Source organism: Rattus rattus, chromosome 3 (genome assembly GCF_011064425.1).
Source record: "Rattus rattus isolate New Zealand chromosome 3, Rrattus_CSIRO_v1, whole genome shotgun sequence".
Lineage (NCBI taxonomy): Eukaryota > Metazoa > Chordata > Mammalia > Rodentia > Muridae > Rattus > Rattus rattus.
In genome coordinates, this window is record NC_046156.1 from 73,450,094 (window position 1) to 73,475,200 (window position 25,107).

A 25,107-nucleotide genomic window follows, 5' to 3' on the forward strand; every position below is an offset into this window, starting at 1 on the left:
TCATTGCTTATCCTGTTTTCCAGTTTAAACAGAATATTTGGTCATCAAAACAAAGTCGGTATAAAGCAGAGACAGACTGGAGTGGACTGTTCCAAAGGGTGTGGGGAGCTGCTGCATTTGCTTTTGAGAACTAACTCAATGGATCAGAAAAAGTACACGACTTTAATTTGTAGCATTTTTATTACAGGGTCTGAGACACATGTGCACTTTCATATCAGTTAAAAGGAAACAGGTCACACCAGACTAAGCTCCTGTATGTGAACCAAGGTAAATTCTTCTATTTTAAATCTGTTAGAGCAAATTAACCACGTAATGAGCTAATAGATACCAAATCACAGTCATTTTTTGAGCACATCTGAAATACAAACACTCTCATCCTTTCGATGAAAGAAGAATGTTACTTATTAGAATTCAGTTTGGCCTGCAGCTATTATGCAATACTAATGCACCATCAATTACTCACTGTTTGCAAAACGAATCATTAAAAAAATGAATGTAAAGACTGGGGAGATGCCCAGCTGTTAAGAGCAGTACCGCTCTTCCAGAGGACGTTAGTTCAGTTCCAAGACCCCAAGACAGGAAGCTCACAACTGCTTCTGAGATTCTGATGCCCTTCTTCTGGCTTCCATGGGTACTACATACACATGCATGTGTATGCATATGTATACGCACAAATTAAAAAGTAAAAATAAATCCTTAGAAGATAAGTTATGAACATAATCAATAGTCTTTCACTTTTTGCTTAGAATTAAGCATGTTGAAATAACTAGGCAAAAATACAGTCAGACACATCTGGGGAAAGCCAGCCTGCTCAAAAACATCCTAACTTGAGAGACATAAAAGCAAGATTTTAAGAAGCCAGAATGCCTGTAATTAATATCACAATGGTAAATGGTGAAATGGTAAAATCTGTAGAAATAAAAAAGTATTCGGATGAATGTAGATCGTCTTGATAAGGCATGAGACAACTTGGCAGAAATCTTTTAATTCTAAGTCAAGTGGGGATGTAAAAGTGCTCGCAAGGATAATTGAGGAGATAGTTTGTGAGACAAAACTCATAGAGAGCAACCATCATGGGGACTCACCAGGGCCCAGTCATTCTCAGGTCACAGTGGAGAGAACTGCAGAGAGCGTGGCAAAGTTCAACATGGCGTGCCAAGGGAAAGGAAACCTACAGGATGGTAGGTGCAGTGCTTGGACATGACCCTTGAAAGCCAAACCAAGAGACTCAGCTCTTCCCTTGGTCTGTCTTCTCTTAGACTTAACATTTTGGCTTTCTTTTTGACATGTCGGTGTGTTTGTATCAATTATAATCTACACAAGTGTTTTTCCCCCATGACGTAGTCTATATTGCTGTGTTTTTAAAAGTTGACATCAATATCAAATTATCTTCATCGGAATATGGAAAATGTTGTGTGCATTAGGAACAAAACTGAAAAAAGGAGACGAGAAATATGATAAAAATGTGTAATGCTTTATTTTTAAGTTTCCAAAAGAAGAAAAAGTCAATAAATCAGCTTCTATGAAGGGAGGGGCACATTTCAGACAGGATGTCACTATGAACCGGACTGGCCTCAGACTTGCAAACCTTCCACAGCTTCCTGGGTGCTGGGATTTCAGCTATGTATCACCATAGCTGGCTAATCATGGCCTTTCAAATAAGGCATAGAAGAGTTGAAATCGAGAGAGACATGATTTGCTCTAGATTCAAAGGCTCCATATAAGTAGGATAAGGAATGACCTGGCAAAGTCTCCCAGGACAAAAAGACTCAGAGCATGAACCTTGTGTCTCAGTTCTTTCAACCCAATGAAAGATTTGGTAGAGGGATTTGGGGAAGAATTAATTGAGACTTAATTTTGCTTAATTTGTTGCAATATGCTTTCTATCCATGTGCTCTTTGTGAGAAGATCCAGTCATGTGTGTTGGGTTTCATTGCGACTTCTTGTATTGAACTGATCTATATGATGTATTTAATATCAATACCTAGATAATATCAATTAAATCAGATGAAACTTAATTATACCAATGTAGTCTTCTGTGATCAAAGAAAAACTTCATAAATTACAGCATATCCTTTATAAAATGACAAATTGTTAAGTATTCATTAAAAGTGGTCTAGGTTTATGGGCATAGTCATACAGTGTCTCTCTAACATGACCGAAGACCCAAGTGTGATACTGGGCACTCCAGGGCATGGCATCACATACCTGTCTGTAATCCCAACACTTGGGAGACAGAGCATCAGACCAGAAGGCCACTGATGAACAAAGAGTTCAGAGCCAGCCTGGGCTACATGAAACCTTAACTTTTTTTTAAACCAACCAACCAATAAGAACAGTAAGAGACTCTACAAGTAAATTTTCAAACAGGTAACAACATGCCTTAAACTTTTTTAGTTTTCTAACCAAAGGGCATAAATTGAGACAGCAAAATTGAATTAATACATCATTGTTATGACATTTCTATGCTGTCAATAAACTTCTTAAAAAGGGAAGGATAGGAGAGGTTTTTGTTTTTCAGAGGTAGCTGATTATCTGAGGCTCTAGAAAATATACTTGTCATTTGTAATGAATCTACTTCTATGTCTACTTAGAAGTTGTTTTAAGACTGCTGCTCTTGCAGAACTCATGCCTCAAATTCCTGATGGAGAACTGCCTCTGAATGGGGTTGGGATAGCTGTTGTACCCATCAGCAATGAGAGGATGTCAATCAATTCACTGCTAGCAGCTGGTCAGATCAGTCAAATGTCGTGGGAATGGTTTATTAGAAGAGCCAGTTTATACTGTCCCATCAAATGACATCAAAATGGTTTAAACATCAGTAGGAATAATCATTTGGGTCATTGCACAATGACAATACTGAGACACATATATCAGAGTCTTAGGAAGAAAATACCATCAGGCATTTTGCAAGCAATGTGTTATTCCGAAACTTCTTGAATCTGCATACCTTTAAACTCTACAAACTTTTTAGACTTAGTTCATGATATAAACTGCGTCAGTTTCATGTATTCAACTATGCTGCCTCATTCCTAGAAACACTTAAGGTTGATATCTTTAATTAAAGAAAAACCAAATGTGACACATGTACAGCCCTTGAGGCGGAAAGCCATTTGTCACTCGTTCATAGGTAATACTCTAGCTCCATGTGCGTTGATGTAGGTGATAAGGATTCTGGCTCTCCGCTCGATGACATCGATAAGCTTCTCAATGCCTTGCCTGCCTCCTTGACTTTCCCAATAAACCTGATCAAGGAACAGAGACTGCAGGAGCTTCTGCCTTAAGTGTTGACTCTTCAGAACAGAAACTGCAGATTCAGGAAACCTGAAAAGATAACACAGTGTTTCATTCTTAGCATTCTTTATGTTGCTCAGAAATATTCTTTCTTCCCCCACTTGCTCTGCCTTCATTAGTCTCATAAGTCACATTATCGAATAATACCTAGAAAACCAAAATGTTTTTGTCACTATCAAGCAGACACTTCCCTTAAAAATAAAATACAAGAAAAATGTGCTTTGAATGAACCAAATTATCTAATCCATTCGGAACTCGACATACTAATTCCTTATTTAAAGGTCATTAAAGACTGGCGAAGAGAGGCATAGAATTAAGATTGCATTAGGTCTGAAGATGTATTTCTCGTCATCTTAAGCTCCATGTCTCCTACAGAAAGCCTTTTGTCTGCTCTCATCAGTAACAAGGTGGAGTTTGAGGGGGAAAAAATGGTGAAAAGCAAAACACGTGTGGTTTCAGTGGAATATCCTCCCTGAGCAGCAGTAACGGTTTAAAGTGTGATGACCTCAGACTTGTGAGAGAGCAAAAGAGAAATTATTTTTAAAAAACTCAATTAGAGGAAGAATTCCCTCTGGTTCCAATTATAGAATTGAGGCATCCTGGCATGTATAGTCCAGTCCAAATGGATTCATCTACAAAACAACTCCCACATCTGGGACTTAGGAAACACTGAAGAGGAGGGAGTAGGGGTGTGTCTAAATGTCAAAAGGTCAGGGAGTTTGCACCCAGAACGTCTCACAAACATGGCACAAGCTGAGTAAGAACAACAATAGACATGGTTAGGTGCAAGGCCAGTGTTTTCCTGAGTGGAGTTTTAAATGATGCTCTATGTCTTGAATGATCTTGAATGTCTCCCAAATCTCCATGCATTAAAGACTTAGTCCTTGGGATATTATGTCTGGGGGGTGGTGAACCTTTTAGGAGGCGAGGGGTAGTGGAAGATGGTGTCATTGGGGCACGCCTTAAAAGAGATGCTAGGACTCCGCCCCTTCCTCGTTCTCGCTTTCAATTCCTGGTCATTGGTGGAAAGGACCTCCCCATCCTTGGCTATAAAAGTCCTGTTCATAAAGGAAAGCAAACCATTACTCTACTAGTGTCATTTACACTGCATTGGTTAAGGGAAAGGAAATGGCTAATATAAATACAGTAGCATTTAGTACCACCACAGTGTACTGTACCACTAAAAGATCAAAGAAGCAGAGCCAGGTGACTATGTCCTGAAATCCCTAAAGTTGTAAGTCACAGTAAATCTTCCCACTTTGTATGATGATCACTTCAGTCATTACTTACAATAACAGAAAGCTGCCAATTGTTTTCAAACAAAGTCAGCAAAACTAAACTTTGAGAGCAAGGATATTAAATGACACCTCACTGGACATCCTGAAGTCACTTAAGAAGAACCTGACTGAATAATTGAGAGATTTCATTGAACTTGATTTTATATATATATATATATAAACTAGACTAGAACCAGGGTCTAGCATGTATAGTGTCACAAGGTCTTAGAAAATTTCTTGTCATAGGTTAGGTTCTGCAATACCTCCAGCCTGGCTTCTTCGAGCTTGCAGAAGACCTGTGCCATATAATCACTGGGGTTCAAGAGTGACTTTCAAATAAATTTAGTTGCACCCTAAAAACATCAGGGCAAGAACATATACTTAAAGACATATATTTAAAGACACACTTGGGGACAAGACACGTGACACATTAGACACTAGGGATCCAGAGTCAAGAATCCTGGTGATGACAGAGACCAAAGATTGCTGAGCTGGACAGAGTAAATAATCTTGTGTGCTCTGAGTCCCTTTAAAGCATGTACTGTGCAGTCTTGTGGGCTATGTCTTAGTGTTTTGTTGTATAATGTATTAATATCCATAATTATTATTTCTATAGCCTTTCAACCAAGTTAGCTTAGGCAGCATGCATGAGATGAGAATAAAACTGCCAGACTCTTCAATGACTAGAAGTCCTGTTCATAAAAGAAAAGAAAAACCATTATTCTGCTATTGGTTTTTACATTGCATTGGTTAAAGGAAATATCAGTGTGTGACTCGAAGCCTAACAAAGACTTCACTTTTGCTTATTAATGTGTGAATTATATGTTTAAAGGAGATTTACCCTTAAACCCATTATACCCCATAATGCAGTTAAGGTTTAATCTTCTTTGAAAGAATAAATAAAAGTATTCATATTTTTGTGAATGTTTAAGATAGATAGATGTATGCCCTCGGCACTCTCAGTGCTGCAAAGAAATTTAAGTCCCTGTAATATCAACTTAATAAGAGATGTCTTAGGAATGTGAATTTCCCTATGCATAAATTTTCCTTGGCTCAGACATTTAAAAGAGAGAATCTGCCACGCATTCTGCCTTCAACTGACAGAGCCGTAAAGAGCAGCAACAAGGGAAGGCTATGGGGGGAAAAGCCTCCTGGCACTCTCAAAACCCACAGGAAAGTGTTGAGAGTTTACAAAATCCATTTTATCTAAGCACAAAGTTGGGAGGAAATGATTGAAATGTGGATATGAAACACACTGAGCCCCATGCCAGTAAGAGTATTAGCATTGGGGGAGGGGGGTATTAGCATTAGAATGCAAACACAAGTTGCCACAAAGGAAAAACAGTGGCTATAGGCTTGGAAGGGATGAGTTCTACCATTAGCTTCAGACTTACTGGGCTGTTATCCTGATGTTCAGCTCTGGGGTGGGCGGTGCTGTCACTATCTTGTGAGCTCTTAAGCTTCCAATCAAACCTAATTCCTTTTGGAATCTTATTCCCAACTAACATAGGAACGAGTATGGCTCCACTTCCTGTGAATTTTACTCATGGCTTCCATAACTGAGGTGGGACTGATAGACTTTGTAGCCAGCTCCAGCTACACTTTTTTTTTTTTTATTAACTTGAGTGTTTCTTATTTACATTTCGAGTGTTATTCCCTTTCCCCGTTTCCGGGCAAACATCCCCCTCCCCTTCTTTATAGGTGTTCCCCTCCCCATCCTCCCCCCATTGCCGCCCTCCCCACAACAATCACGTTCACTGGGGGTTCAGTCTTAGCAGGACCCAGGGCTTCCCCTTCCACTGGTGATCTTACTAGAATATTCATTGTTACCTATGAGGTCAGAGTCCAGGGTCAGTCCATGTATAGTCTTTAGGTAGTGGCTTAGTCCCTGGAAGCTCTGGTTGCTTGGCATTGTTGTCCATAAGGGGTCTCAAGCTCCTTCAAGCTCTTCGAGTTTTTTCTCTGATTCCTTCAACGGGGGTCCTATTCTCAGGTCAGTGGTTTGCTGCTGGCATTCGCCTCTGTATTTGCTGTATTCTGGCTGTGTCTCTCAGGAGCGATCTACATCCGGCTCCTGCTGGCCTGCACTTCTTTGCTTCATCCATCTTGTCTAATTGGATGGCTGTATATGTATGGGCCACATGTGGGGCAGGCTCTGAATGGGTGTTCCTTCTGTGTCTGTTTTAATCTTTGCCTCTCTATTCCCTGCCAAGGGTACTCTTGTTCCCCTTTTAAAGAAGGAGTGAAGCATTCACATTTTGGTCATCCGTCTTGAGTTTCATTTGTTCTAGGCATTTGGGTAATTCAAGCATTTGGGCTAATAGTCACTTATCGATGAGTGCATACCATGTGTGTTTTTCTGTGATTGGGTTACCTCACTCAGGATGATATTTTCCAGTTCCATCCATTTGCCTATGAATTTCATAAAGTCATTGTTTTTGATAGCTGAGTAATATTCCATTGTGTAGATGTACCCCATTTTCTGTATCCATCTGGGTTCTTTCCAGCTTCTGGCTATTATAAATAAGGCTGCTATGAACATAGTGGAGCACATGACTTTTTCATATGTTGGGGCATCTTTTGGGTATATGCCCAAGAGAGGTATAGCTGGATCCTCAGGCAGTTCAATGTCCAATTTTCTGAGGAACCTCCAGACTGATTTCCAGAATGGTTGTACCAGTCTGCAACCCCACCAACAATGGAGGAGTGTTCCTCTTTCTCCGCATCCTCGCCAGCATTTGCTGTCATCTGAGTTTTTGATCTTAGCCATTCTCACTGGTGTGAGGTGAAATCTCAGGGTTGTTTTGATTTGCATTTCCCTTATGACTAACGATGTTGAACATTTCTTTAGGTATTTCTCAGCCATTTGGCATTCCTCATCCAGCTACACTTTTTATTCAACATATTTTTATTGGTTATTTGGGAAATTCACATCATGCACCCAGATCACATTCACTTCCCAATCCTTCCAACTCCGCCCTCCCAACCTTGCGAACTTGCTCCCTCCCTGAAAAAGGAAGAAGCAAAAGAAAAAAAAAGTTCAAATTCTGTTGCCCATATATTCACTGAAGCACGGTCAAACTTCCCATGGCCAGCCCTCTAAAGAAAACTGAGTCCTTCTCCCCAATGCCCCTCCAGGCCTCCCCACCACTCTTCCCCCTGCTTCCCCACCAGAAGCCATCAATATGCGTCTGTACTATCCACAAATGCTTGAGTGTCCCACGAGACCCACTGTGTTCTTACTTCTACAGCACAGCTCTTTAGCTCAATGCTGCCTCCCTGTTTACTCTATATCCTTTCTAAGTCCTACCAAATGTCTCCCAAATGATTTGAGTCACCTCTGAGTTTTGGGCCAATCTTGAGTACAACAGTTCTTCTTTGTCTAGCTTCCTGCAGCCCCTCCTTTGTAGTTTTCAAGACCCAGCCCCACAGTGTGTCTGCCAAAAAAGACTTCTGAGTACTCAAAAGTCCTCCTACCCAGTTTAAAGGGCCAGCTGTCCTCTGGTGCCCTACCCTTCAGAGAGCTCTTTCCCAACTATATCCATAACAGTCATGGGTTAATCATGAATCCGGCATCCTACCATGCGTATTAGTTCCATGGACAGGCCAAATAGTTGATTACAGATTTAGACATTTCTATTGTTCCTGCCATGTTCAATCCTGTGCTCTCACAATGGAGCCTCTGTCACCTGATTATCATCCTCCTGACAGCCCTGCATATGTCCAACCTCACCCACATGGGTCTTCACAATGAAAGTTGACCATGGCAGTGATGGCAGACTGTGGCAGGAGCTGTGTGGGTGTAGATGTACTGGCTGCATCCCTATTCCCACACTTATAGTTTCTTTGGAAATTAAATATATCTAACACAAGGTGCGAGTTTTCACAAAACATTACTAATTATTAACAAATACATGGTCTTCCAAGATGTCACTCAATTAGAAAATGTACTCTTCATTTTGGGCATACCAGATCCTTCCTGCAATTCTAGCCCCCTGAAAGCTGAAGCAGGAGGATAACTGCAAGTTTAAGGTCAGCTTGAATGATAACAAGTTCCAGGAAAGCCTGAGCTACACAGAGAATTCCAGAACAATCTAGAGAGTGGGATGGGACTTCCACAATAAACACAACACTTACTCTCTGATGCCTTCCAACAATTTGAAGTTCAAGTTGTCTTCGCTTCTGTCAAAGAAGCCCTTATTGTTGATGAAGACCAAATGCCTTGGGTCATTCTTTCGCTGGATAATGTGTGCTAAAGTCACAGAACGTTGGTCCTCACAGTTTGGCCTCAGTCCATTCTGTACACAGGCGTCTTCCTTGCGAGGTCTGAATCCACAGCAATTGGTATCCAAGCGATTATAAATCTGAAAATGGAAATGAAAACAAAATCCAAGATGCTGAGCAAAAGCTTGGGAAAGTCAGAACCGTTCCAAAGAATGGGAGCTGTCTGAACAGCTGACCTGCCAGAATCCAAGCAGGCCAGGCTGCTTTAATTAAAAGCAGCTGTTAGAGTAAATCCACAGTTCAAAGCCCTCTGACTCAGACGTAGTCCTAAACATTTCCAGCTTCTGCTAACAGCAGATCGTCCAATTCAGGCGACCCCACCCTTGATATCCCCAGTTCCCACGGACACATGCAAGCATGTGGCCAGCAGAGTCTCTCGCTCTTCAGGAAAGAGAAGTCAGCATGGTGTTTTTACAGACCCAGGGACTAGCTCTTGTTTTCTTCCTGGGTTTGGGCCCTGCAGACTCTTATTACTTTGTTGGCTTATAAAGTCTATTGTGCTGGACTGCAGTACTGCAGGAGCGAACCTGAAATAAGATAGAGGAACTCTACAGAACGTATGAGATCCAATAGTGAAACATCAGCTACATTTTGAATGTGTGACAAAGCTATAGAGACTTTAGGGGCTTGTTACAGAACTCAAAAAAAAAAAAAAGTAGCAAGGTTAATTAGCACATTGCACTGTTTTTGACCAAGAAAAAAGTAATACTTAATAATCAGAGTGAAGTAAACCTGAGCTCAGGAATTTAGTCAAACCACTGGTCTATACTTGTTAGATGGTAACCTTGGTAGACATTCCTGCATGTCACTGACTGTGTTTAGTCACCTGTAAGCTTTGACCTATTTATGTTATACAGTTGGTAGAGAGATTAATAAAATACTGTACACTGACATTGAAGCATGACATTGTTATTTACAAACAAATGGGACCACAGTCATAGCTATCCTAAGATGTTTGTGGCCTTGAGCCACAGGTCAGACCTAATTATATGGCATACAGTCTTTACTTTAGATCTGAGTGCTTCCCCCAAAGGCCCATCTAGCAGAGACTTAGTTCCCAGGCTAACACTGTTGAAGTGGTAGAAACCTTAGAAGATGGGACTTAGGTCTTAAGTGATCGGGGTAGGCCAGAGAAGGGGATTTGGAGCCTCACTACTCTTCTCAGATTCTCAGCTTCCTCTTCCCTGTACCATTGCCTTCCTACAAGTCCAAAAGCAATGACGTCAGTCAGCTAGGGACTAAAGTCTGCCAAACTGTGGGCCAAGTTTAAACTGGCTGGAGGCCAGTTGTCATTATCACCACCATATATTCATGTTCAACTATATTAATATTCATGAGGAAATGAAATGTTTTCAATTTTTACTATACTAAAATAAACATTTAGAATTTAACTCTTAAGGACAAACTTTTTTTTTTTTTTTTTTTTTTGGTTTGGTTGGTTTGGTTTGGTTTGTTGTTGCTGCTTGAGACAGGGTTTCTCTGTGTAGCCCTTGGCTATCCTGAAACTTGCTCTGTAGACCAATCAGGCCTTGAACTCAGACATCCAATACCTACCTTCCAGCAGTACCACAAACTGGGGGCCAAGCCTTTAACACAGAAGAAAGAACATATGGGAGAATTATGATCCAAACTATAATAAAAGCCGTGAATGTTGAATGAGTTCATGTTTGATCATAAGCTCTCGTGAATTTAAGCCCTGTCAGCATCTTTATAAGAATTATATTTTATGGTTGATATTTTTAAACCTCATGAAAGCATGAGCAATTAGAAATTGGAAAGAATGACAGAGGACCTAGTTTTTATAGCCGTCCCATTTGACTGTTTCCTACAGTGTGTTCTAAAATGTTCTATATAATCTAATTTTGAGTCATGAGATATTCTGATGATTTCACCAGTTCTCTGACAATCTGCTGTGCTGGACAAGTCTGACCAACATCACCACTGAGGACCAGTTCCTCTTCTGGGAAATCATGCCACCGATGTTATTCCGATCCAAACATGTACTTGGTGAATACATTACCATGCCGAGTGTATGCCTATGCATACCTAGGGATGTACAGTCAGACTGCAAGGCCTTGGATAATGTGTTTTACCCAGTTATGTTGCTCTCTGGCTAGAGTAATGCACGTCCTTATATCTTTGCCCTTGTATAGCAATGGCTTATGTAGTTGTTAAATTATAATCTCCAAGTCATTTCAGAATTTTGTCATAGTTTTCCTCTGAGTCCCCATTCAATATAACAAGGATATTGGTATAATTCTTATCCCTTATAGTCCCTGAAAGTCAGCATTATCAGCCTGGCAGCTGGTTTAGGTATTTACCAAATACAGTTCTGTGTGCTTTCAAGATAGCTCACCAATTTTTAAAGCCTAATAAAGCCCATTCTACAAAGCTGTGAACCCCAGATGATATTTTAATGGGCTTGTTTAGTGCACACATTAAAGCAAACACTTAAGCATTGCATGGTAAAGTACCCGCAGTGCCAATCTGTGTCTCCGTTCTTAAATGGGCATCCTGGAAAGAAGCCCATTGTGGGTAAATGTTTTCAGATAAGCAATAATGACATCAATCACCATTACTGTTCGAGTTCTTACTATTTTATTAATTTACTTTATTTGGGTGCACGCATATGGTACGTACTATTTTATTAATTTACTTTATTTGGGTGCATGCATATGGTACAAATGCATGTGCCTGACACCCTCCACACGTAGAAGTCAAAGGACAACTTTCAGATATGAACTCTATTCTTTCACCATATGGGTCCCAGAAATAGAACTCAGATCATCAAGCTTGGCACAAGGCACTTTTACCAACCCGGTCCAGGCATGTCACTGGCCCTGACTGAACTCATACTTTCTTATTCTACAGTACAAGAAGAATCATTTTTTAAAAAACAGTTTACTGTTGAAGAGGACTGCCAACCATCATTCTCCATAAAAGTACTCTTTCCTTTTTTAGAAAAAAAAATATCTTTTCAATGTTTACCTAACTAAAATTACACTCAGAAAAATCCAGGTGTTCCTGCCAAACTTTTTAAAGAGATGGGATAGATATTTTTAGATATATTTCCTTCAAGAGCTTTCCCCCTTAATTCTATTTTCCTTTGGTAGCAATTATTTTGTCTTTAGGGAAAAAAAGATATCTTCTAAGTGACTTATGTTCTCTTACTGCACCTAAACTGAGGAAGCCTCTGCTCATGGCGTGGCTCTGAAGAGCCATTAGAGGTCTGCAGAAAACCACTTCCGTTTTCCACAAAACCACACCCTATCCGGGTGTTCAAAACTAGGCACATCAAGGACTTGGGTGAGTTTATTTATATTGTCAAAGTAATAGGATTAAACAACTAATTGCATACCATGTCCAAACAAAGCAACAGAAATTAAACGAAGAAACTGAGCTATGATAAGGAAGAGGCAGGTAACTCCTCTGGGCTCCCCTCTTCTCACAAAGAGGAGAACTCAGGATTCTAACCCGGAAGTAAAAGCTGTCTTCAGAGCACCATGCTCTCATCCATCCTGATACTATCTTTCGGGTACTGTCTCCCGTCTGAGGCAAAAGAAGCATTTGTTTACATTTCCATAAAACGTTAAATGATTCTGCAGGCAATTAGTGTTGATTACAAGAGTTTCAGCAGAAGTACAAAGAACTTCAGGCCAGAACAACAAGGAAAAATGCACGGAGGCAAAGTCATAAGACTTGAGTTTAAAGAGCCAGGGAGCAGGAGCTGGAGAAGAAATACTTCATTACACTCAGTGGGCAAAAGTGCTCTGCAAAAATGCTAGGGGTGCTTCTCACGGTGCTCACAGGCACTGTTTGCACTGGCGTTGTGGACTGGTATGAAGCGGGGTGAAGTGGCCTATGTCCTCCTTTGGGCTGGTATGAAGTGGCCTGGGTCCCTGGGCGACACTGGACAGTACAGTTGGAGTGCACTGCTGGAACCAAAGAGAACATGAAGCCAAGAGAAGTTAAAGTGTCATGCCCGGGACTGGAGAGATGTCTCAGCGGTTAAGAGTTCCGACTGCTCTTCCAGAGGTCCTGAATTCAATTCCCAGCAACCACATGATGGCTCATTTGTAATGGGATCTGAAGCCCTCTTCTGGTGTGTCTGAAGACAGCTACAGTGTACTCACTCTACAGTGTACTCACATACGTAAAATAAATAAAAATCTTTAAAAAAAAAAAATGTCATGCCCGTGTGAAAAACTCTGAAAATAGACTTATCTGAAAACTTTGCCATTCTCTCACATTGAACCAAAAGGACCGAATGCCAGTGAGCAGAACATCAGGGGAAATCATTAAAAGAATGAGAAGTGAAACAGAGCATGCTGGGAAGCTGAAGGAAGACTATAATGAGGATGTTCTCACCTACACCGACAGTGAACTCCCATCATCCACATGTTATAGCATAAACCAGCCAAGTTAGATAAACCTGCACATTGGTATCTACCAACTTTTCTTTCTTCATTCTTAACTAGTCTGCATGAACATAGGTGTGCATGTCTGTATTTCTTGTTTAATGAGTCAGAATCTTAATATTCTTTGTGGAGGGGATATATATAATATATATATTAATTTGCATGTGTACACATGCATGTAGGTATATTTGTTCATATGTGTAGGTCAACGTGGAAGCTAAAGACTGACTTCAGTATCTTTTCCTGTCACTCTCCCTGTTAGTGTTTCACAAAAATCTCTCACTGAACCTGGAGCTCATAGATGAATCTAGGCTGGCTGGCTGATGAGCCTCTGTCTCTGATTGGTCCAGGCTGGCTGGGTGGTGAGCCTCTGCCTCTGATTGGTCTATGCTGGCTGGCTGATGAGCCTCTGTCTCTGATTGGTCGAGGCTGGCTGGGTGGTGAGCCTCTGCCTCCCTACGCCCCACACTTCCCTTTCTGGGGTTACAGATGTATACCCACTACCATCTTTTATATGGCAATTAAACATGCAAATCCAAGCCTTCATGAAAACATTGTACCAACTAAATTATCTCCCCAGCTCCTCTCAAGAGTCTTACTGACTTCAATCAATTTACTTGGTTTTAGTTTAAACTTTTTGATCCAGAATCTGTCTATACAACCCTGCCTGTCCTAGAACTTGTGAAATAGAAGAGAGATTCACCCACTTCTGCCTCCCAAATTCGAGGGTTAAAGATGTGTACCCCCACACCTTGCTCAAACATTAAACAACTGTCATCTTTTGAACCCAAATTTAAGGGGGGAAGCTCGAATATTCAAGAAAGTATGTAGATAAACAGAAATTCTGCACAATGATTTACCCAAAGGCTAGCATGTTGTAGCGAGTAGCCCTTAATGAATCAACCCTGCTGAATGTTGCAACTCAATTTGGATTTGACTATGTACAGACCTTCAACAAAGGACTACCTTGTATTGAGAAAAGCAAGCACAGTAAAGTGTTAGCTATGCCAAGGGGAGAGGAACTTATAAAAGAGCTGTCAAGAGCAAGCCACCAGATGCCTCTTTGCTTTTGGCTAGTGTCTGTCTTTGGTTTAACTGTACTAACCATGGATCATGAATTCTGCATCTGGTAGAAAATCTACCATAATGCCTTGCATTACATTAGCATAACAGGCAGGTGAAATGGAAATCCCAGAAGAAAATTCTTTCTTTTATATGGCTGGCAGTTTCCTGGCAGAGTTCCTCTGACTTTCAATTATTTGATTGAACATCTCACTTGCTTGTTGAAAAAAAAAGGGTAAAAAATAGGCCTTACCTTCAACAATTAATTTCAAAAGGCAGACACAGAGTCAAATTTACTCGAAGCACTCCAAGCATAAGAAAATACAAAACATTCGGGCTTGTTTGTCAGAGAAACTCACGTGGGAAATGTGCTCTGGGGTTGTGTCCTATATAAACCTTTGCGTATTTGTGATGCTGCAGAATTGGTTCCCTACCATCTAATGAGGAAGATAACTTCATCATAAGAAGACCAATCTTAGACAAACACCACAGCATCTGTGGTGCCTGTTAATACAGGCACAGCTTCTTCCTTCAGGGAGCTACAGAAAGCAAAATTCTGAAGAGGAGAGAGAGGAGAGAAAAAAGAGGAAAGGGGAGGGAGAAAGAGAGGAAGAGGGAGAGGGAGAAGGAGAGGGAGAGGAGGAGGGGAAGGGAGAGGAGGAATGTCTTCTCCCCGTCCTGCACATATACCACTTGGGAACTGTGTCACATCATGAAGCAAGCCATCAATTTCACTTGTGTTCCGTGCTGCCATGACAACCAATAAGCAGGTTCACATGACTAGCAGGGCAGTTGAGGAATGATGAGAAATGTAACAATGCTCTTCTGTGTCTAACATCTACCAAGGAGCACGGGCTCTCAGTTCTTGTGTCTGTGAGCTGCTCTAATCCACCTCCACCCCAGAATTTCACATTTAAATCGCTATCAATGGGCACCAACTCAGGACGGATCTCTAGTTTCTTCCATATTACAGATTCACACGGAAAGACGTAGTATTATTTCTCTGTTCAATGTTCAATGCTGGGAAGTACTTAGGATACAATGTTAAAAAGCTTCACTGTCTCATAGAAAGGCTCTGGATAAAGGCACTAGGCAACCAACAGCCTATTTTTAGGGAAAGAAATTCACTTTCTATAATTTGAACAAGCAGAGCTGCACAAAAATAAATTCTGCCCGAGACACACCCACCTTCCTGCAGTGAGTTTTAAAAAGCACTCAAATGAACAAACAGAAAAAGAGAAGTATTTTTATATCCTGTGAAGTTCTGATTTGTAGACTGAATTTATATTAAGTAGAGAAATCTAACACAGGAAGAGGGGTCTGGAAAGATGACTCAGGGATTAAGAGGACTGCTACTCACCCAAAGGACTCAGGTTCAATTCCCAGCCCCGACACAGTGGCTCCCAACAGTACATACTTTCAGTGTCAGGGGATCCAATGCCCTCTTCTGTCCTCCCTGGGTCCCAGGCACACGGGTGGTACACATATATGTAACAAAACACTCACACACTTAAAATGAAAGGTCTTTAAAATTAAAAACTAAGCAAACAAAATGAAGATAAAACAATCTAATTTTTCCCTTAAGAATTTATACTAAGAAATTTAAACTAGAAATGAAATATGCCTAATCTAAGAAAAAAAACTCCTTAAAAATGCATCCCTCAGATGAGACGAGGCAGCATTTCAGCTCCCATAAACTAGGATTCCGAAGGAGCAAACCTCCTGCTTGTTTACATCTGAAGGAGCGATGCCACTGAAAACTGGTCTTTTGCACAGTGATATTTGTTCATATCTAGTGTTTACAAAGAATTCCTGCCAATTTTGTTTTTCTCGATAAGGTGAATCTGATAAGAGAAAATTGACAAGAATAAAGACGAACTAGGAGATGCTGCTCAGACCGTTCTGGGCATGGCTCGAATTGAAGAGGCAAATCTGACAGCTGCCTAGACTCATTGGCTTCATGAAACTCAATTAAAACAGTAACTAATTCTGACAAATTGATTGTTTGCTAGCCTTTGAAAACATTTTGGTTTTGCTTCCTGAATTGGCTTTCAAAGTTGTTTTCCCATCTACTACATACAGCATCTCCCATTCTAAGATGGAGTCATATCTGTGCTTCTCATACATTAAAGCCTTATATGTAACCAGCTAATTTTTCTAAAACATGTAAACAAAGCACTCATACACTTAAAATTAGTAAAAATTTCTTTAAAATTAAAAACTAAACAAACAAAATGAGATTGAAACACCTATTTTTTTCCAAAACAAAACAAAAACAAAAAAAGAAGGCTGCAAGGCAATCCAAACCAGCATTCCCAGTCATTACATACTAATAAAGAAAACAATTCCAAGAGGGTAACAGTCGCCCAAAAAGAGAAACAAGAGCTGATTTCCACAGCAGCCTGCCATGGTGGGCCACGCTAGGAAGACCCATGGGCTTACCACCGTGGGTGTTACACTTCTTGTGCCGAGCACGGCTAATTTTGTACGTCATACCAGTGTGCTTCCCATCTTATAAAGAACGAATACTTAATAACTGTTAATGAAGACAGGCTCCACATGTGTTCACGATACGGATAACACTGATGTGGGGATGAAGCCAGACTTCCGTGTTTCCCTATCTGTTGTCTTACTAATGTCTCACCACAACTGAACTTTGGGATACAATACATGAGACTGCTGTAGATATTCTTGTCTTGTCACTCGGGTATTTCAGAAGTATGTACTTATAGGCTCACATTTAATAAAGCGTCACTTCTCCAACGTCATTCTTGAGAGAATCTGGCACTTTCTCTGTGTGTTTTTCTGTGTTGTGCAGAGGGACACAAACTGGAGCTTTTCCTGGCACTGCGCTGCCTACCTTGACTCTTGCTAAGACACTAACAAACTCACTAACTCGTGTAAATGCTAACACACTGAAAATGGCAAATGGAGAGAAAAAACCAAGTCTCAACGTGAAGAGCATATTGATTAGTTATGTGCCTTGTAAAATTTATTTTCACAGTTGCCATGCACTTTCAGATAGTGCTGAGATTAATAATACACAGAATGTTTCAATCATAGCTGTAGTTATACCCAGGGCTGCTGAAGAGATGATGAGTTTGGAGAGCTTATGATCCTGTGGTTCCTTGAAAAGCCTGCAAAATGCATTGCCCCAGACCAGATTCCATTTGATTTGATCTTGTCACAGAAATGGTGTTTGAAGTTCCATGTATCTTTTAGTAAATAATGTCTGTAAACGGCAACATCAACATGGCTAGGGAGAGCGTGAGGATAACAGATACAATTCACAGAGCACAGGAAGCTCAAGAAGAAGGAAGTCCAAAGTGTGGATGCTTCAGTCCTTCTTAGAAGGGGGAACAAAATACTCATGGGAGGAAATACAGAGACAAAATGTGGAGCAGAGACTGAAGGAAAGGCCATCCAGAGACTGACCCACCTGGGGATCCATCCCACATACAGTCAATCACCAATCCCAGGTAGTATTGCGAATGCCAAGAAGTGCATGCTGACAGGAGCCTGATATAGCTGTCACCTGAGAGGCTCTGCCAGAGCATGACAAATATAGAGGCGACTGCTCACAGCCAACCATTGAACTGGGAACAGGATCCCCAATGGAGGAGTTAGAGAAAGGATTGAAGGAGCTGAAGGGGTTTGCAGCCCCACAGGAAGAACAACAATACCAACCAACCAGACACCCCAGAGCTCATGGACTGAACTACCAACAAAAGAGTACACAGGGATAAATCCATGGCTCTAGTCGCATATGTAGCAGAGGATGGCCTTGTCGGGCATCAGTGGGGAGAGGCCCTTGGTCCTCTGAAAGCTCGATGTCCCAGAGTAGGGGAATTCCAGGGCCAGGAGGCAGGAGGGAGTGGGTGAGTTGGTGGGTGGGGGAGGAGGGAGATGGGATAGGGTGTTTCTGGAGGGGAAACCGGGAAAGGGGATAACGTTTGAAATGTAAATAAAGAAAATGTCCAATAAAAAAGTCACTAATTAAAAAAATAAACTAAAATAAAAAACAGTAGTATATATGTAAGTATATGTATAACACTATATGCATTATAATGGTTCCAAGGGAATATCTGGAAGAATGGGCAGATGGATATTCATCAGTCCCAATGAGAGTTCAGAGTTTTTAATTTGCTTCACAACAGATTCATCCAGAAGTCCAACTACAAATTTCCTCTTTCCCGGAAACATGCTAGTTAAGTGGGTATCAGAATCGTGCAATGATATTAGAAAGCAAGGCAAGGGCTAGTTCACACAACGTGTTAAACAGCCATTGAATCTCAGATGGCTACATAGAGAACCACAGACTTCTCCAAACTCATCATCTCTTCAGCAGCCCTGGGTATAACTACAGCTATGATTGAAACATTCTGTGTATTATTAATCTCAGCACTATCTGAAAGTGCATGGCAACTGTGAAAATAAATTTTACAAGGCACATAACTAATCAATATGTTCTTCACGTCTAGCTAACAATCAAATTAGAAGTGACCAGGAAATACTTGGTTATCACAAAAAAAAAGAGATTATGTATCTCATGATTTTGACTTTCTCTGTTTTACTTAATATAAAAGCAAGTACCTAGGTCAGCCAACATCCTAGTGTAGAGAAATCAAGGACAGGAGTATCTGAAAATTAATACAAATATATATGTATATATATATATATATGTGTGTGTGTGTGTGTGTGTGTGTGTATGTATACTTGCATATAACTCAGTGATCCTATACCTGAGTACAAATCCAAAAGAAAAAAAAGAAAAAGAAAAAGAAGAAATCAGTGTGTCCAAGGGACATCTATGTCCCATGGTCTCTGCCATATTCCATGTGGCAACCAAACCATGAAATTATATCATGCATCCATTCAGATGGATGGAGAATAAAAACATGAGTCACACATGGAGAATTATAGATGAGACGAAAATCCTGTTATTTTGGGCAACATGGACAAAACTGGAGAACATTATATTACATGAAATAAGTCAAGCATAGAAAGATAAATCCCACGAGTCCCACCCAGCTGTGGAAGCTTAAAAGGTTGATGTCATGGAAAGTGCATGAGGACGAGCATTTCCCAGACACTGGCAAGGGTTGGGGAGGGATGATAAGAGAAGATGATTAATGGGCACAGGGGTGCAGCTTGGTAGAAGGAATAAGGAATTGTTGTGTGGCACAGTAATGTAACTGTGGTTGACAACAATTAATTGCTTATTTCCAAACAGCTATTAGAGAAGATTTTGGACTTTCCAAAATTAGAGATGGAGGTGATTCCAGTTATCTGCCTCCAACAGCACAAATTGTATATGATATTGAAATACCGCAGTGGCAGGTAAATATGTACAGTTAAATATTTTTTAATATTTAGAAGAAAAATACATTAATATTCTTAAATATTTCACATTGGGAGCAAACATCCCGGGAAGCTATTTGCTCCTTAACGTGGAGCATAGGTTTTGAGGCACAAATTATTATGAAAAGAAAGTGGGCTGTGGGAGACATGATTGTACCAACCTGTAACCCCAGCATACAAGAGAACCGCCAAGGAAAGAGATCAGGAGTTTGAAGCCAGCCTGTGAGACCCTTTCTAAAAACTTAAAAAGAAAAGAGGGGAAAAATGAAACCAGCTTGTCTCCAAAAAAGTAGATGTTGACTGCTGAGGCCAGCTGTTGGCTCATAAGCCAAGTGTGAGTTAATGTAGCTAAAGACGACTCTCCCTCTCCTCCCTCTCCCTCTCCCTCTCCCTCTCCCTCTCCCTCTCCCTCTCCCTCTCCCTCTCCCTCTCCCTCTCCCTCTCCCTCTCCCTCTCCTCCCGTTCACCCCCGTCTCCCTCCTCCTCCTCCTTTCTCATAGCCAGCATAAAGCAATTAAATAGCTTACATGATGTGAAGTGAGAGAATGTGGTTTCTAAACCAAAGTAGAAAGGAAAAATCATCATAGCTCAGTGCACACATATTTGTTTTCCCATCCTGTTATATGATTGAAGAGAACATTAGCACCAGCAGTGTTTTCCATTTAAGGCTCATAAAAGTGAAAAGCATTTGCCTTTTGAACTAGAGACCCACTCTCTCCTTCCTCCCTTCCCAAGGTCTCCAGAAGACCTAATTGTCAGAGAAAACCTGTCAATCTCTGCCAAGGAAGACCTCCCAGTGAACGCAGTTTGAGGTGTGAGATCTAAAGGTGCTATCCTCTTAAAGAAGATGTATCAATGAATGGTTAAAGAGGAAGCAGATGAGAAGAACACCCACAAAGACAGCTGGAGTGGAACACTACTGAAAAACAGAACACAGAGCGGATGTTTTGTCAATGTCAAGAGGCAAGCCCTCAAACCTCAAATGAAGCCAACAAGAAGTTATAGAAATCCCACAATAAAGATACACTGGCTTTCATCAAAACCCACCCATGGTTTTCTAGATGTCTGTAATTCCCAATTTGGTATATAAAGTAACATAAGAAGTGATGAAACACACTAACAGGAACAGAATAGCTGATTAAACATACATACATACACATTTAAATCATATACCCTATTCAAATCAAATACCTCGAAAGCAAAGCAAAGCTAAGCTTCTTTATGTTATTAAAATGGTCACAATCGGGGGCTGGAGAGATGGCTCAGCAGTTAAGAGCACCCGACTACTCTTCCAGAGGTCCTGAGTTCAATTCCCAGCAACCACATGGTGGCTCACAACCATCTGTAAAGAGATCCGATGCCCTCTTCTGGAGTATCTGAAGACAGCTACAGTGTACTTATATATAATAAATGAATAAATCTTCAAATAAAATAAAATAAAATGTTCCTTAAAAAATAAATAAAATGGTCACAATCAATGAATTCATGCTCTTAATATCTGCCACATCAAGATCTGATTTCAGGCCTGGAGAGATGGCTCAGTGGTTAAGATCTGTCCTTGCAGAGAACCCAGAGTCTAAGATTCGATTCTAGCACCCATGTGGTGATTCCCCATCCTCTGTAACTCAAGTTCTTGGGGAAATATAACACCCTTTTCCAACCTCCATGGAATCCTGACATGCATGTGGTACACAGACATATATGCAAGCAAACACTCATACACATAAAAAATAAAATTAAAAAAAAAATAATCTGGTTTCAAGCTGGTCATTTCCTGGTCAATGTCTTGTTCTGGCTTGGTTGGTTGGTTGGTTGGTTGGTTGTTTTTTGGAGGTAGGAGAGGTTGGTTTTGTTGTTGTTGTTGTGTAGTTTTGTTTTCTTTGTTGGTTTTTTTTTTGTTGCTTGTTTGTTTTTTGAGACAGAGTTTCTCTGTGTAGCCCTAGCTGTTCCAGAACTCATTCTGTAAACCAAGCTGGCACTGAACTCAGAGATCTGCCTCTGCCTCCCAAATGCTGAGATTAAAGACAGGTGCCACTCCCACACAGTTAATGCCTTGTTCTTGATCTGTTCTTAGGAATATATCCTCCATTTTATTCACCTTCAGCCTTCCCCTGTCCTTCCTTAGTTGTTAAAGGTACGGAAGGTGCAGAGAAATGTAGTCACCTGAATGTGTAGTGGGCCACCTTTTAAAAATGCACACATATCCACTTACTGTATATGAACTCATGGGTGTATGCATGTTGACGGGTTTCCAGCTAGCTAAAAAGCCCATGTTGGTTTCACGAGAGGGATCACATCTGGGAGAAGATAGAAGAGTGGGGCATGAGGAAGAAGACAGGAATCAAGTCTTCAGAGAGAAGACTGAAAGCAGATATGCAAAAAGATTGACAAGATCATTCTGAAAGATGGAATGTTGTGTCCTGCTTTGTAGGGCCATGTGCTTTTGGATTTAAAACAGACAGAATCCCCCCCCCCAACTAAGAGAATCCAAGAGTGAAATGTTGATTTGTTTTAGTCTATAGATCAAGGGCCCATCAGTTACCAAATACATCCAGAGGTGTTTGTTATAGTCTTCCTGTCTATATAAAAATGAGAGCCCACCCTCCTGCACCTGCTCAACAGGCCCAAGGAAACTGGCCTCATATGATCTTGCAAATGGAAACAAAAACTAAATAAAAATAAACAAAAAGATGTAGGCTTAGAGTCTTGGAGTTTTACATATTAAGATCCTAATTGATCACATGGCATAGGCTTTATTGAAAGCCTGTTTTCCAACAAATTGAAGTAAGTACCCATGCCATTTAAAACAAATAAAAAGCTTTGGCATATGGCAGGAATGATTAAAAATTTGAGGCATGCTAATAGTAATATGCTTATATGCTTTATCTTCTAGTGATGCATGCCGAAATGCATACAAATTAAGCAATACAATGTCTGTGACTTCCTCCAAATTAATACAAGGCATAGGAAATAGGTAGCACTAGAGAAGGGACAAGACTGTCATGAGCTGGGAATTGTGGACAGATACTCTGAGGTTCATTACAATGCCTTACCTGCTGGTATATTTTTGATGTTTTTTTCATTTAATCACCTTATGTCTTCATTTACTTTGGTCCCGAGGATAGGTCCTCACACATGCTAACCATGTCCTCCATCACTCAGCTATAATGCTGGCTTCCATAATAACTCTAAAAGCCCTCAGGCATTTAAACTTCACTGCCCAATCAAATGGAAGTCCTTACAGATTATTTTAGTTTTCTGTGAGGTCGATTCAGTGACGGTTTGCACAGTAAATGGCAGCCGAGAAAGACAAGGAGATCAGTTGGGAGCTTAGATGGCATCTGACTCATGTGGAGAGAGTCTGATTAAGGTGCATTGACAGGAAGGGGAGACAGATAGGCATATGGGAGTCGTTTCGAAGAACTGTCAAAATCTGCTGCGGCTTGACTGTGAGGCACAAAGCAAAGGAAGGCTAAAAAAGATGACTCAAATGTAGAAACCTCCAGATTTAACATGGTTGTGTAACGAAGAAAAGCAGGTAGGTCAAGAGAGTGAGCTGATAAAAATACCCCCAAGCATTGTAAGAACCTAAGGGACTGACTGCTATCGGAAGCAAATTCTTTAACTAGGCATGCACAAAAATAATGCCTAGTCGATTGTGTGATTTATTTATAAGTCAGCTGTCATGAATTAAATGTACTGTAACAGAGTAATCGAGTGAGTTAGTTAGCTGGGCGTAAGGAGCACACCTATAATCCCACACTCAGGAGACTGAGGTGACCAGACTGAAGGGTTCAGACAATCATGGATACACAGCAAGACTCGGCTCAAACAGAAAAATGAATCAGCTCAAATCTGTTTAGAACTAGCATAAAATAGCCCCAAACCTTCCTTATAGCAATAATTCTTACATGGTTTATCCATTTCATCTAATAAAAAAAAATTTCTTGTTCTTTTAAGCAATCTTGTAGGTAGTCTTTCTTTTACATCATGTCCAATTTCTCTACTTTCTTAAATAGTAAAATGCAAGAAACACATGTGGATGCCCCATAAACACCAAGGTTTCTGGGCGGTCCACTCAGTTATTAGAAACGATACTAGATATTACAACGAAATTGCAATTTCACAAGATGAGTTTAAAAGAAGGGGAGATCTTGGGAAGAATTCTTAAATAAGATAACATCATTATCTTCCTAAGCACAACCATTAAATGTACTAAGAAGCATCGATCATGCTGAAATAATTTTTCTTGAATTTCACTGGAGAAACGAGACAGTATAATAAATCTAAAATAACCATAATAAATGTCAGTGTTTGGCATGTCTCCCCCTATGAAGTTTGACCTTGGCCAGTTTTTAAAAATAATGTTTCTTTTATCTAGAAAATTTCATCTATGTGTACAAGGAAACAAGATTATATCCAGCCCCCATTCCACTCCAGCTTCCCTTATATGCCTTCCAACGTGTCCCCTTACAACTTCATATCACCTTTGTTTGTTTGTCAACAGCCAAATAAGTCCAATGAGTGCTGCCAGTATGAGCATGGGGGTTTGATCATCCACTGCCAGTTGCCACACTCTCAAACAAATGACGGTTCTCTTTTCCCCAGAAGCTATTGCCTGCCAATAGTTCTTCGGTAGGGCACTGCCTACTGTTCTAGAGAGCACATGACATCTCTATGAACTCAGTCACTTTTAATGTTTAGAAAGCATAGTCCATACATCCTTTACCTGAGTAAGAGATCTGGTGCCAAGGAAACCATTCTGATTATTTCATACTCCCCATAAGAGAACTGGGATGCTATATCAACAAACAATAAGGAGGAGAAATATAGCTCTGCAGACTCTTAGCTCCTCTCTCTCTCTACTTTTTAGGTCCTAGACAATTCATCATGAGAGCTAACCACTATATGAAGCTAATCCCATTTGTTCCTAAGACATTATTTGAGGCCATCACCCCTTCCTCACTATTGCAATCAAGTAAACAAGAAACTGCACCATTTGTTTGAACTTGCCGAACAGGGCAAGATATCATTTACATATGCATGGCCAGAGATCACTTAGATGGATAATGCTCTCATTCTGAAAAACAACAAAAGCTAAGCCAAACTGTGTTAAGTCTCGATGTCTGGAACCCTGGACTACTCTACCTTCTGCCACCAGAATGCCCACCTGTGACAAGTCTTTCTTGCTGGCTGTTGATGTTGGCAAGTGAGAGCCTTGATCTCTGAGACAGCAGAAGAGGAGAGGATGCTTGGGAGTCCTTTATGAGCTATCAAGGGGCCATAAGCAGAATCTTTCTTAGAGTTGCAGAGAATGGTCAAACCGAATAAAGCTTCGTTTGTAAAAGATAACAAATTCTCCCTTCTATAAAAGATGGTTGAGGTGTAAGACTGGAAAGAAGGTCCACTGG

The 25,107-nt window shown here is 40.6% G+C and overlaps 1 protein-coding gene across 1 annotated transcript in view; it reads right to left on the reverse strand.

The window, feature by feature from the left end:
- Nucleotides 1-1,453: 1,453 nt before the first annotated feature.
- Nucleotides 1,454-25,107, reverse strand: part of Gask1b (golgi associated kinase 1B) — a 55,325-nt gene continuing 31,671 nt past the window's right edge. Inside the window, exons 4-5 of the mRNA XM_032898203.1 lie at nucleotides 8,709-8,935; nucleotides 1,454-3,324 (exon numbers count right to left, since the gene is read on the reverse strand). Coding sequence (XP_032754094.1) covers nucleotides 3,117-3,324; nucleotides 8,709-8,935 — 435 coding nt within the window. The 3' untranslated portion in view covers nucleotides 1,454-3,116. The remainder of the gene's footprint in view (nucleotides 3,325-8,708; nucleotides 8,936-25,107) is intronic.